This window comes from Crocodylus siamensis, chromosome 4 (assembly GCF_052110815.1).
Source record: "Crocodylus siamensis isolate JL-2025a chromosome 4, ASM5211081v1, whole genome shotgun sequence".
Taxonomy (NCBI): Eukaryota; Metazoa; Chordata; order Crocodylia; family Crocodylidae; genus Crocodylus; species Crocodylus siamensis.
This window is the reverse complement of record NC_143398.1, coordinates 215,180,633-215,195,082: the sequence shown is the minus strand read 5'-3', so window position 1 is coordinate 215,195,082 and position 14,450 is coordinate 215,180,633. Positions and strand designations below refer to the sequence as shown.

The following is a 14,450-nucleotide window of genomic DNA, read 5'->3' as shown; positions in this document are numbered from 1 at the left end:
CCCCCTCCCCCCTTCTCCCCATGGGGTCAAGCCATGCCCCCTTCCCTTCTGGGGCTAGGTTGCAGCTGGGCTGCCCACCATGCCCCTCTGCATGCCTAGATGGTGCTCACCACAGCAGCCCCAGTACCAGACTGGGACCACTGGCAGGATCCGGTCTGTGGATGCATGGAATACTGCCCATCCAGCCCACCAGGGAAAAGGGCTGAGCACCACTGCTATGAACACATGGCTAAAAAGAGATGGTCTCTCAGTTGTTCTCCACAGCTTCTCCTCTCTTAGTTGCAGCCTTTTTTGTCTTCCTAGCTGTTGTAGGACCCACAACTAGTCCAGCTGCAGTGATGCCTAATTTTCCTGTGAACTACTGTGCAGCCAAAAAAGTATGGAGTGACTACGCCCATGACTCCTGTAGCTCTAAGTTACATTTAAGTTTTTCTTTGTAGCCCGGGAAGTTTGAAACCTACCTTCAAAAATTAAATCAGAAGCTGGGATTTAAAAAAAGAAAAACAATAAATAAAACAACAGGAAGCATTAATACAGCAATACTCCAAAAGCTACAAATTAAGAGCTCACTTACACAGGTAAATAACCTGCATTACAAATTGCTGAAGAGCTTGTTCCACATTAATTTCATGTGGGCACTCTTATCCAGTAGGAGAGAGAGACTTCCAAAGTGGGTTAAAAACAGTATTTTTCTAAAGCAGAAAAAGGCATTTTTGATGTGGAATAAGAATGTCCACGCAGAGAGTTAGTACAGAATACCTGCTGCTTTTCAAATTCATATCTTACTTTTTTCTGGCCAATAGCTTCTTCCAAAGTTGTACAGATTCATCTTTTAAACATGAGCAAGAGAAATATTTACTGTTTTACTGATGCACTACTCTTCTGAACCAAAACTCATTACCCCTCATAGCTTCATCTTCAGGAAGCGTTGATGTCAAAGCATTTGAGTGGCCTGAGCTTAGCTAACGATGAGCTTCTTGAAACATTTTTTCCTCAAAAAAAAAACTACACTGCTACCAGAAGAGAAGATTCCACATTTGCAATTGTATCACTGTATAACTATACTGGTAAAAATGGTAAAACTTTCCCACAAGCCTTGATATTATAATTGTATCCTCTTATTCTTAGTCTAGTCACAAATGTACATTTAGAATTTCATCAGATGCCTTGAATCCACACAATTAATTCTGCAAGGTACTACCTTGGTAAGGCTTCCATAAGTTAGTTTAAGTCCTCTTGAAGTGGTGGGGAAGCAAAATAAAATAGTTTCTTAAAGCTTCTGACTCATCCAGTCTAAAAAGTTTGTTTTCAAATGCTGTTAAAAAAACCAAAAAAAAAAAAACCCACAACAATCAGGTGCTAATGCCTAATTAAAAAGAATGAAGTAAAAAAAAAAACATTTTTTGTTTTTTTTTTTTTTACAAGCGGCCATTTATGCCCAGGGCCTGGAAATACTATATGCCCAGCCACACAAAAATAGTTTAACAACATGAGGGGCTTTACTTCCAGAGCTGTGGGCTGGTCATGTTGATGCAATTATTCTTCAGGAGGTTATTTGACTCCTGGGAAATATGTAAGTAGGAGTAGAGGGTAAAGTAGCTCCAGACACAGAAGAGATCTTACAGAATGATTGTGTGTGGCTCTGTACTGTAGGTAAAGACGTGAGTTTTACATGTGGACAGGAAACCTACGCAAAACAGAACCAATGTTATTGTTTAAACAAGCCAGAACTTGTTAATTTATACTGCATAAAATTATAGGACAGAAAACTACTGCCTGGAATATACATGCAAAATGTATCCACAGACTTTAAAATGTGCGAAAACCTCAAGTTAATTAATAACCAATTAACACAAGGTAAAAAGGCTAGTGAAGATAAGTTACAAGACCTGTGCAAGAAAAAAAGGGTAGCTGAGGCTGGCATTACAGACCAAGAGGAAGGGAACATAAGAGCAGATAAGTAGGGCAGGAGAACTACAAATGCCTTTGAAACTAACCCCAGGCGTGATGGAAAATCAGAAGCCAGTGGACAGATTTCAAGGGCTCGGCAAACTAACCGACTGTCACTTAAGTCACGCCACTTCAGGCTGCCCCTGCAATCAACATATAGATCAGAACACCCAGGCTGGGCTTCCAGTTCGGCCACTCACATCTGCTAAATCACATCCTATTTATGGTGTCCTCACTGGTGCTGTACTCCATGGGACATGCTCCAAGAGTTTCTGGGGACATATCCCATGATTCTTTATGCTGCAGTAAACTAAACCAAAGCACTATAATTCTTTCTGAATGAGTTTGTTTTCCAGAAAAATTCTCCTACAGAAGAACAGCAGAGGAATATCAGCACTTGAGGAGGGACTCTGGCTATGATGAACTATTTCCATGAATTATACCAGGGCAAGCAATTTTACACCAGCATAATACAGTTGTCTAGCACAGATGGAGATATTTTAAACAGTCCATTTCTAAATCCGTATAGTTAAAGCAGCCAAAAAAAAAAAAGTGCTCAGACTCTGCCCCAGACAAATAAGATGAGGTCTGGACAGGAATTTAGCCATTCAACCAAAATATTTTCAGAAAGAAGATTCAGAATTATTTTGTTATAGTTAATAGGTTGACTGCATTAACCATAAATTGAAACCTGTATGAACATTTTGGCTGTGCATTCCTATGTCAGCTAACAGAACACCCATAAAAATATCCTACACAGTTATGCAAAGAGCTGTGAAGTTTTCTTCCAGCGAGTTAAAAGATTGTTATACTGTAGTAACATTAGGCAAAATCACAAGTAATAATTTCACTTAAGAGATCTTTGAAAATGTATCAAAATTCTTTTCATGCCACCCGCATTACACAAACTTTTTCACTACTGTTTAACTTTAACCAGTGTTTAGAAAGTGCAATTCAAAGTGAATTTATTTAATATATAACTCAAGATATAATTCTGTTCCAAAATTGGTATGACCTGGGCAACTTAGTACCCCATCCAGTGAATTAGAAGTTGGAATCTGGTTCAATTTGGTGCCAGAATACTATCATGTTGTGAGACAGATGGCCATACTAAACATTTTACCAAGTTATTCTACCACTGAATCCTTGACAAGGCTTCAGGATGATTCAAAATTGACTCGACTTGCGTGAGGGATAGAATTGATCACCCAAGTTGGGATGACATTACATAGTTGGGTTCCACATTACAATCGAGTTGCCCAACAAAGCAGAGGTCCTTTTTTCTTAATAAAGCATCTCTTTTATAGTGCAAATGTAATCACTTTAATACCCAAGGGCTTGGAGTAAAAAACAAGATGCTAGCAAAGTCAATGAGTTTTATCATATAGCGAAGCCAGGATTTTACCCATGAGGTGTATCCAACAAGGCACTACATACCCTTCCACTGATATTACACAAGACGTTGTTAAATAATCCTCCCTTAAACCCAATCATTAGACTTGAATGGCGCAGTTTTGAGACTGTCTATGGCCCAGGAAAGTTTCAGCAAGTTCTGCAGTTTCTGAAAACATGAGTCAGCTAAGCAGCATCTTTGTTAAATATATGATCATCAGCCTTTGCCAAATGCATAACACAGAAAACAGTCTACCAGCTGCATGGTGAAGAGGAGAAATTATTAAAGAATTCAAGCAAAAAAACCCCTACATCTTCAAACAGAATTCACTCTACTCTTTTTTTTTTTCCTCCCTGTATTTGCCAGTTTCACTGAAAAAGAGTGTACCTACTGGCTGGCTGCTTATCATTAAAACCATCAATATGACACACATAGCAAAAAGAACTCCATGTTACGCATGAATATTTTAACTGTAGGCTATATTTCTAGTCTTTTAAAACATTCAGTCTTAAGATGATATAGTGGTTCCAGTCCACCCACACAAACACAAGAGACAACTTTATTGAAGTGATACTGCTGTAAAGCTCTAAATAGCACTGTCTGCTTTAAACCCAGTAACACAAATGTTCATCTTGCTTAATCTTAGAGTTGTTTTCTACAAAGCTTCAGGCCTCTCCTCTGCCTCTCATTCCTATTCAGTATTAATTGACACTATAGAGAATTATCTGCTCCCAATGGGATAAGTAGCATAGCTAAATCTGCCCTAACAACTGAAGTCAAGTAGTGGATTAGTAGCCATATTGGTTGTCCTTTTGAAAAGAAAGCAAAGGAAGCAGGCTTTAAAGAAAGTGGCAAGCATTAAAATAAGTGTAAGTGGTAGTTTGTGGAACGCAAGACCCTGAATGTCTTGCATGTTCAAGCCTGTACAATTTAAAAAGGCAGAGTCTTCCACTATAGCAAGGACAGAAGAGACTAACAGAGCAACAAGAAATCCATATGCAGCTGTAGTTCCAGAAGACTAAACAGCTGGACACCTGATAGTGAGTAGCATCTACAATAGCAGGAAGGAGCCAAAGACATTCTGAGAAATTTTCCAGCAGAGATGGTCAGGAAAGTCAGTACACCCACAAATGCCTCTTCCTAGACATCTGCCTTTTTTAAAGTCAAGATCCCAACAACATACTAGCAAAGAATTTAAGGGCCTTGCTGAGACACTCGTATGAAATCCCCACACAGCTCTATTAGGGATAAGCCACTCACAGGACTTCAAAGAGAAGCTGCTGCTAATCTCACAGGACATTTTTCCACCCAACAACAGCAGCCTTGAAACAGTCCACCTGCTTCAAAGGCTAAGGGTTACTTGGCCAGGAAGAGAGAAAAATGAAATCAGAACAGGTGCCTGATCTTGAACCGTTCTCTGCAATCTGCCTACTAGACAGACTGGTAATTCACAGACAGAGCTAAAAACATTTTGACCCCCAGTGAGCACAGCAGATACCTGCAAGTGCCTTCACAAACCTGATGGAAGGCTGGTACCCACTTGCTTTCAGTATTGCCTCCACATCTTCAGAGCACACGCCTACACATACTTGCTCCCTCTTAGATCACCAAGGCAGAGAGCTCCCAGATTGTCAGTCAAGACACTACCTCTTCCCTCTGTGAAGCCACCCTTGCTAAATCAGGTCCACTTCCCTCTTCCCACTTCTTTCCAAACGGGCAAAAGGAAGGGTAGGAGAAAAAAGAAGAGGCACTCAAGGAACTGCCAAACATAATTAACTCCTCCATACAGAGAAACTAAAGTTAAAACAGTGCACCTGACAAAGTTACTGATGGTCACATTTCAACTTTCACCACCACTAAAAGCAGACTAACCCTTCCTCTTCTCTTGGTTAACCAAGAGTGTTCTCAAAGTCCTTTTCCCACTAGATGGAGCCCATGCATATATGCAGATTAAAGCAGCCCATACCCAGATATCAAGCTACTTCCAGATTCATACCCTTTTACTTTACTATATCTAATAACAACATCCCCTACTCAATGGCCCTCTAGAAAAATTTAGGCTAGCCCTTTTTTCCTATTCTCTCAGATTCTTTTCTATGTACTATATGACCAATAAGCAGTGGTAGCACTTAGCCATGTCCAGTGTCTCAGACTTCCCAACAAGATGACTGTAGTGTATAGATCAATATATTATGTCAGTTAAAAAAGTACCAGTTAATGTTAACACAACTTTGCAAAGCAAACTGTACATACGAATGCATGAACTGTGGTCAATTTTTGTAGAAATCCTGGATTAGCTAAAATGTTTTCATATACAAGTGTTCTCATTTTAAACAAATCCTAACTATTGAGGCCCTGGCCCCATCCTGTTTGGGTATACCACAAACAGATCTGTGTGGTATCCCGATCATATATAAACCTATCAGTTAAAGCCAGTTAGCGACTTCTCTGTAGACATATCTTGGACGTATCCTGGAAGACAAGGTAGCAACATTATCTTATATGGCAGACCCAGGAGTTGGTCCCAACTAGGACCCTACCAAATTCATGGCAAAAGCAGGCTGTGTCAGCTCCTTTAATCTTGCAGGTTCCCTCATGCACCCTCTCCCACTAAGCGGGGAAGAGGCCCTGCCACTCACTTCTGATCAGCAGGGAGGAAAAAGATGTGGTTTTAAATATGGCACCGTTTTTGCCTCCTGGCCAGTCAGCAACAAGCAGCAGGACCATTGAGGCACTTCAGTCAATCAGCAATGGACTGGGATGCATGGGGGAACCTGCCAGATTAAAGGAGCTGTCGTGCAGTCCACTCCCTCCGTGATTTTGGTAGGTCTGTAGTCCCAAATGATACATGCTCATTTAGGCTGCTGGCATTCTCATCAATATATCTGATCCACCACACCTCTCAAACAGGGGTTCCCAACCCCCAGGCCGCGAAGGGTCCGCAGGAGGGCTGGTTACCGGACCAGACATAACCACAGACCAGCAATTCATGGACTGGAAGTGACCGGCATGCTGGGGACCGGCAGCCAACCCTTTTTTATACCGAGTATAAAATGCAGTTGGCTACCTGCCTGCAGTATCCCAGTCACTTCCAGTCCACAGCTTGCCAGTCCTCAGCACAAAAAGGTTGGGAACCCCTGCTCTAAAATGGTACTCTGTTACAGTTTAAAAAATAAGATTCACTGGTCTCTTATAAAACTGGTATGAACAGGTCCTAAGAACAGGGTCGAAATTCCAGGTACCTATGTCTATCTTAATTCTTTGCTTTCTTCGTGGCACTGAGGCAGAATGGGGTGCAGTTGCAACAGGCAAGAGACAAGACTGGTGGGTAGGCTTCTGTTCGTGTGTTTGCTTGCTTGCTTGCTTTTTTGAACTGGTGGCAAACCATTCTGAAATCAAACAAACAATGATTACTAAGGCTGGTTCTGATCAATGCCAAGCACAGTCCCAATACAGTGCTCAGCCTGCCAGGTAAATCCCAAAGCATTACTGATTTCAGTGAAATGTTACCAGGCACTAGTACCACAGCAGGTAAAGTGAAGCCATAGCAGCAAAGGATCTAGCACAGGGGTGGGCAAATATTTTGGGCAGAGGGCCGCATACTGAGTTTTGGCAAGCCATCAAGGACTGCATGACAGGCAGCCAAGGGCAGATTAATATTCATTTCCTCAATTTTTTTAGAGGCCCCGCGGGCCCGAAAGAATGGCCTGCACCCAGGCCGCATTTTGCCCACCCCTGATCTAGTATGTCTAATCAGAATATGAAGCAGCATCCTGTCTGAAGAAAGAGCTGTCTTATTATTTAAGTAGTTATAAGATTCAGTATTTAGGGTTGTCTATACAACACTAGATGAATCATAAGTGATTCCAGTAATGATTATCTTGGTTTTGGCTCTCCAGATCTGTGTCAGCATAAAACTACTACTAAATGGACAAGATCATATTCATGAAAAGTTGGGTTTTTTTAATTCCTTGTGTGTTGTTAATAACAGGCAGTCTCACTTTTCATATCCCTTTTGTCTTTTATAAATTGTTGGCATCCCACCCAGTTGATTCCAAAAGCTAAATCCAAAGTGACATTTATGATTCTAGCCAGTTTCTTGTTGGTTCCTATGTGATAGAGAGAAAAAAAATTCAAGAGCACCCACTGAATTTCAATGAGGCTTACAAGCCTAAGCCACTTCTGAAAGGACACTTGAAATCCAAAGTTGCTTATGTGCTTTTGAAAATAACTTCAGACTACATTGGAACCTTTTGGTTGCAAATGTGGCAGGGAAATATTCAAATCTGATTCTCATGTAATTTCTTGAAAGCATTTATATTAAGTTTAATACAGTATTTTGTACTCACCATCACTCTGAGATGAACTAAAAGCATTTGGGAATTAAGCTAAGCAACAATGCTCAGAAATATCACCAGCCCCCGATAGAAGCACATACATTAAAGGTGCCATCTACACAATTTAAAAAGGTGCATTTTCAGATGAACCACTGAACCATATTTCTCAATTAGAAAAGAGGGGCAATGAGCTGAGACTAACCACGGTGCAAATCTACCCTGCCTTCATTTGAAGAGGTAGACATACTTCAACAAACTAATGGGTCCCCATTTGCAAAGTCAAATCTCTACTAAAGAGAATGGATCTAGAGATTTCTGCAAAGGTGCTGTTACCAGACCCTGTTTTCATGTCAGCACCTTAAAATATTTCACTTCGTGGTACCTTCTGGCAGGGAGAAAAAATCTATTCTCTTTCTACCTTCAAGAGCTACCCAACTGCTGAGAAAGAAACTAGTCTTCGTTATTTCATCCCTTCCCTAGAAGTACCTGGTTGGTGAAAGTGCAAGTGAACCAATTTGACCTCTTGATGATGATAATGTCTCTTTGGTACTTCTATACTTCTAAAAGAGACCTTCCCTATTCTAGTAATCAGAGCATGTCCAATAACTAGCTTCAGGAAGATAATACAGATGAAAATGCTATATGAGAAAGGCCCGTGCAGATATGGGCCAAATTTTTGTGGTCACCATTAAAGTCTTTGCAAATCCCTTTATAAGTGATTCACATGACTACAGTATTCCTTATACAGGCATACCTCGGAGATATTGCGGGTTCGGTTCCAGACCACCGCAATAAAGTGAATATCGCAATAAAGCGAGTCACACGGGTTTTTTGGTTTCCCAGTGCATATAGAAGTTACGTTTACACTATACTGTAGTCTATTAAGTGTGCAATAGCATTATGTCTAAAAAAAAAATGTACATACCTTAATTAAAAAATACTTTATTGCTAAAAAATGCGAACTGAGCAAATGCTGTTGGAAAAATGGCGCCGATAGACTTGTTCGACGCAGGGTTGCCACAAACCTTCAATTTGTAAAAAACACAATATCTGCAAAGCGCAATAAAACGAGGTATGCCTGTACCAAGTATAAATGTTAGGTAACATGATTTGTAAAGACCAAACCAACCAATGCACTACTATATTCCCTATATAATAAAACATCAGGAATTAGAGGTGCACCAACATATCAGTGGTATATCAGATCAGCCCTGATAAAAGGAAAATTAACATTATTGGCACATCAGCTTTTTTTGGCCAGTGTAGCCAACAAAGTCACCAATAAATGCCACGTGCATGCACACAGCCGCAGCATACACATGGCCAGGAATGCAGCCCAGCAACTTGGAGAGCAACCTCCTGCCGGTAAGTATGTGGTGGGGGGAGGGGAAAGGGATTGAGGGGGGGGCAGACTGAGGCCCCCACAGTGAGGGAGGGAGTGGGGTAGGGGCAGGCACTGCTCAACTAGGGCGGTGAATGCAACCCCAGGAGTGCAACAGAGCCATGGGCAGTCGTCCAGTGGGCACGGGAAGGGGGAGAGAGGGGGCAGCTCCCCACCACTGCATGTGCCCCCCAGATTTGTGTAGGGGGCAAGGGTGGGCTCCTCACTGTGGGCTTGAGGCCAGGGGCTGTACCAGCCTCTTCCTGGCAGGGGGACTGAGCCATGGCCCCACACGGAGTGGGCAAGTGGTGGTGCTGGGAGAGGTGGCAACAGGGTGGCTATGGGGAATTTTGGGGTGGCTACAGCCCAGCCCATAGCCACCTCTCCCAGCACTGCCACCGCCCACCCCACCCCCACCTGCTCAAGTGTAGCCCTGGCCCAGCCACCCTGTTGGGAAAAGGCTGACGCAGCCCCTGGCCCTGAGCCCACAGTGAGCAGCCTGCCTCTGCCCCACGCATAAATCTGTGGGGGCATATGCCCCCCATGCCTTCCCCCAGGGGTACGTGCAGCAGCAGGGAGCCGCCCCATTTCCCCAGCCACCCTCTGCCCCCTGGACAGCCACCTGCAGCTTCGTCCTTCTCCTGGGGTTGCATTCACTGCCCTGGCTGGGCAATGCCTGCTCCTACCCCACTCCCTTCCTCATTGCAAAGGCCTCGATCTGCCCCTTCACACCCTGTTCCCCTCCCTCCCACAGACTTACCAGCAGGAGGCTGCTCTCCAAGCTGCCAGGCTGCATTCCTGTAAATCAGCTATCAGATTGGTGTTGCATGATATGGCTGGTTAATTATCAGCCATCAGTCTCAGACAAGAAAATCTTTATTGGTGCACCCCTATCAGGAATATCCTGGTAACATTAAATTCCTTGCAAGTTCAAAATTGTAAGTTATTAATGAATACCGTAACACAGAAAGAAAGAAATGAATAAAAATACAACACTTAATCACTGAAATTCTCTGCAGAATGAAGCAGCTAATACAACGTACCACACTGCCCATAACATCCAAACAGGAATTCATTTCTCTGCTTCTAATTTTGAAAGTTGTTATATTTACAGGAATTATAATTAAACACACATAAATGGTTCCTTTCCCTCAGGCATTCTTTTTAATAACAGCCCCACCTTCTATATTTTTGGACTGACTACAATTTATCATGTAGGCTGATGATATATAAATTGAAATGGCTGCAGAGATTATCTCAGTCACCACAGCATACCATAAAGTTTGTCCTGAAATGGAAACAGAGGAAGAAAGACAAGAGAGCAGACAAGCAGTAGGAAGACCTACAAGTAAGAACTACCCAAGAGCTGCATGCCACCTGACAATACACAAGTCTCGAAAAATCCAGTATACCAAGGACCTTTTACTAACAAAGTGTGCGGAGGAGCAGGTTTTCATACTAACAAGCAAGTTAACACTGAGCTGAGAGTCAAGTCACTCAGAACAATGGGCAGTATATAATAAATCTCTTATTAAGGAGGGCACAGTACAAGATGGAGATGAGCATGAGGTGGGGAAATTCTTCTTGCAACACTGCAAGTCAAAGTAAAAATATGCTGGGGTCAACACATAGTTAGTAATGCATTTACATCACATCTGTATAGGTGACCTTCTTAGAGCATTTAATTTCAAGCCAAACCTAAGAAGAACATCATATCATACTATTACTATTATCATGATCACATTTCAACCAGTATCATATCTTTAGAAATGGAACTTGGAGGATAGTTATAAAGAATTTGACATATTCCAGGTCAGTATGGCTTCCCTAGATAAGTGCAGAACTCAAAGTTCAAGGATGTAGGATACAGAAACAAAAAAGTCAGAGAGAAATGTCTAATGATAGACTAATTGTAGAGAATAGCAAACTGTTCTAATCCTTGCAAAAACAGGACATGCCCTGAATGAAAGGCTGTCCATGAGAAAAATGGCTGAGAGCATGCCATAAAAATGGATGTTAGTAGCTTCCTTAGGGAGGCCTGAGAAAAAGTACTGCAGTACCCAAGAACTTACTTATACCTATCCCAACCACGCAGCTGGTCCAATCAAGGATATCATCTTACATAAAAATGGACAACAACTGTAGATTCAAGAGCATATGCATGGAATCTCTGAGCTCTCAAGCAGGCTCACGTGGCTGGGAAAAACCACACATAACTGCCAGTCGTGTCATTTCATCCTGGAATGGGAATATTTCCATCTTGTGCATCACCACTAGTAACAAAGGGTCTCTAGGCCAGCGTTTCTCAACCCGTGGGTCACAAGTATATATGACAGTCATGAACAAACTTTAAAAATGGATTAATCTTTCAAGGAGAAAAACATGGGAAACCATGGGTTTTCCCTTGAAGGCTGGCCTAGCCTGCAAGGGGCAGCTTGGGGCCCCTCCATGCCCCACGCATAACTCCCCCAGGAGTTGGGATCAGGAATGAGGGGCCAGGGAGCTGTTTTCTACTTAAACTATTTACTGGATTGAGACTGGCCATCAATGTTTACAAACGGGTCCTGGTACCAAAACGGTTGAGAATCACTAGGCCCCATTATACCCTCAGGTTCTAGCCCATAGCTCTCAGCAGGTTTTAACAAGGTATGTTCCTATAGGTATGAAGTCCAGGAAAAACTGAAATGCTCTTGTTCCAGTTTGCTACTACAAACAGATCATTCTCACCCTCTACAGCATATCGTCTAGTCAACCTTTCCAACCACGTAACTTGAGGCAGTTTCCTCACATTATGCACAAGACAGAAATAAGATCTTGAAGTTAGCACATGGATCTGACAGTCTACAGAGACACAAATGATTTCCTACCTAGATTACAGTCCTATCCTGATCTGATATCAAAAGCCATTCTAAACTGTAAAACAGGAATTACAGCAATAGACCTGAACTTGAAACTTCACATTGCTTTTTTCCTGTAAAAACAATCATATGAGAAGGGAAAGAGGTGGCTGGATTTAGTCTCTCCCAAAGTGTGTTGGGACCACCACATCAGCTATAAATGAAGCAACCTCAACAGCCACAAATATATAAGGGACTTTGGCCTGGCCTCTGTGACTTTCAGTTTCCTTTCAAAACATGGAGCTCTATGGTACAGAAAATATCCATGTGGCAGAGGCCCAATAATACAATCCAATAGTTCAGTTTTGCTGCACCAGTTCAAACTCTGAATTATACTAAGGAAACCTGCTCCTGTTAAAAATGAAATCCTAGTGCAGAAAGGGCAGTCGCTTTCTTATATGCCCCTGAGCACAACAGAAATATCGTTAACCATTATATAGTTCTTCAGCAAAAAAGATATTCTAAACTAGATGAAATGTGATCAAGTCAGAGAATCAGCTACCCAGTTGTTTTTTTGTAATACCAGAAGACGGAGCTATATAACACAGGAATTTGGCATCACGCACCCTTCACTTTGGAAGGCAGTCGTTGGGATTGAATTTGTTAACACGTACCACCCTTCCCAGAGTCCCTGAAGCGAGACAGACTATTAGTTTATGTCTGCCATAGTTATCCATTTAGATAGTAGGCGTATGCCTAGAAAGGAAGCTGTCTTTTCTGAGAGTAAAAAGATAGTTTGTGAATTTACTTGTTATTTTATTAATGTTATTTTCCGCAAGCATTTGGGAATGCGAATAACCCAACACCTTGCTGGGGTTGTTTGACCCCAGTACTCTTTCCTGCCTTGGCAGGGGGGTGGACTTGATGATCTGCTCAGGTCCCTTCCGACCCTACAAACTATGAAATTACGAAACAATCTCTAGGCATTTTTATCCGTCTTCTTTAAAAACACGCATTTCTCCCAGCTCCAGCCTTCTGAGGGGAAGGGGAGTGAGGGAAAAATATACAAAGGGAAAACAGTCTTCTCAGGACTGACAACTAGACAGAATAAGCATCTTTAGGCTATTGATATGATGCCACTCTTCATCATATTAACAGGACTGCTGTAGAGCAGTACAAGGCACCCGTCCCCCCGAGCCAGACAGGCTGTGGGGAAAGCACTTGGGAGCACAAAAGCCCAGACACAGCTTTGATTCCTAGTCTACCCGCCACGCTCCTTTGTGGAAGAGTCTCTCCAGGCTACCTCAAATTTCACATCCCCACTTCCTGATTTCCGTTTGCTCGCTTGGAGTTACCCACACCCGGCTCACTCACGTTACCAACGAAGCACGTTCCCAGCAATACGAAACAAAGCATTTTTTTTTTTAACCAGACCTGGTTTTCAAACTCCGTCCCCGCAGCCGCAGCAGGGCCCAGGGGTCTCGGCTCACAAGATGACTCAGGAGCCCGGCCCGGCCGGCCTGGTGCTGGGGCAGCGCTGCCTGCCCGCCAAAGCGCACGGGGACCAGGCTCCGGGTTGGGCCCCCACCCCGACCCAACTTGGCGGTGAAAGCCGTGCGCATCCCCCCACATCCCTGCCCAGGACACAGCCCGGCCTCCAGCGCTCACCGCAGCGGGGAGGATCCCTCCCCTCAGCCCTCAGGGGTGGGCCTGCCCCGGGGACCAGCCCCGCGCCCCCTCGGCCTCCTCCGGCTCCCGAACAAAGCGCGGCGGCGGCGGCCCCGGGCCGCACTCACCTCCGCATGGCCCCGCAGGCCGAGGCGGGCGCCTCCCTCCCGCGGCGGGATGCCGAGCTAGCGCGGGGCCATGGGGCCGCTGCGCTGCCGCCGCCGCATGTCGCGAGCGCGGGGGGCGGAGGTGCGAGCCGCGAAGTTCCCGGCGGCGGCGGCGGCCGGGAGCGGGGGTTGGGGGGGGAGCGGCGGGAGGAAGTGGCTGCGCCCCGCTCCGCCAATGGGCGTCGGGCGCTGGAATGAACCAGGCACCGGCGCATCATTTCCTCCCGGCGCCGAGCCAGCGCGCCGCGCGCCGCGCTCGGGCAGGGCTGGGGGTCCCGGCGCCGCACAAGCGTGGGGCCTGCTCCCGGGCCCAGCTCCTGTCCGCAAGCATGGGGGGCGTCTCTGAAGCCCTTGGGTGGATTCACGGGGCTCCAGCAGCCGGGGCTTTAAAGGGAGAGTGGCTTTCGGTACAGGGGACAAGTGGGACTCAGTGGGCGAGTGGGAGGCAGGCGCCCGCACGGCCCAGCCGGCTGCTGGGGAGAGGCTGCGCCGCGAGGGAGACGAGGACCACCCCCCCCGCTGGTGCCAGACGGGGCCGGAGCAGCCTGTCTAGCAGCGGACAAACCTGCCTTCCTACGCGCGGCTTCTGCCCGGCACAGCTAGCTCACGGAGGGGCTGGAGGGGGCCTCACGAGGTCATCTCGCCCAGCCCCCTGCTGAAAGCTGGGTCGTCCCTGAGTAAACCGGCCGGTGAAGTGTCTGTCTGTCGGGCTTGTTC

At 44.7% G+C, this 14,450-nt stretch overlaps 1 protein-coding gene across 3 annotated transcripts in view; it reads right to left on the bottom strand.

Annotated features, from left to right (window-relative positions):
- The window catches only part of ACVR1 (activin A receptor type 1), a 114,795-nt gene extending 100,890 nt beyond the window's left edge, over positions 1-13,905 (bottom strand). The window contains exon 1 of one of the 3 annotated variants that reach the window (XM_090045683.1): positions 13,695-13,905. In XM_090045683.1, the coding sequence (XP_089901809.1) occupies positions 13,695-13,702 (8 nt within the window). In that variant the 5' untranslated portion in view covers positions 13,703-13,905. Of the gene's footprint in view, positions 1-13,332; positions 13,497-13,694 lie in introns of those variants that run through there. The other 2 variants (XM_090045684.1, XM_090045685.1) reach the window with 2 other exon arrangements.
- Between the last annotated feature and the right edge of the window lie 545 nt (positions 13,906-14,450).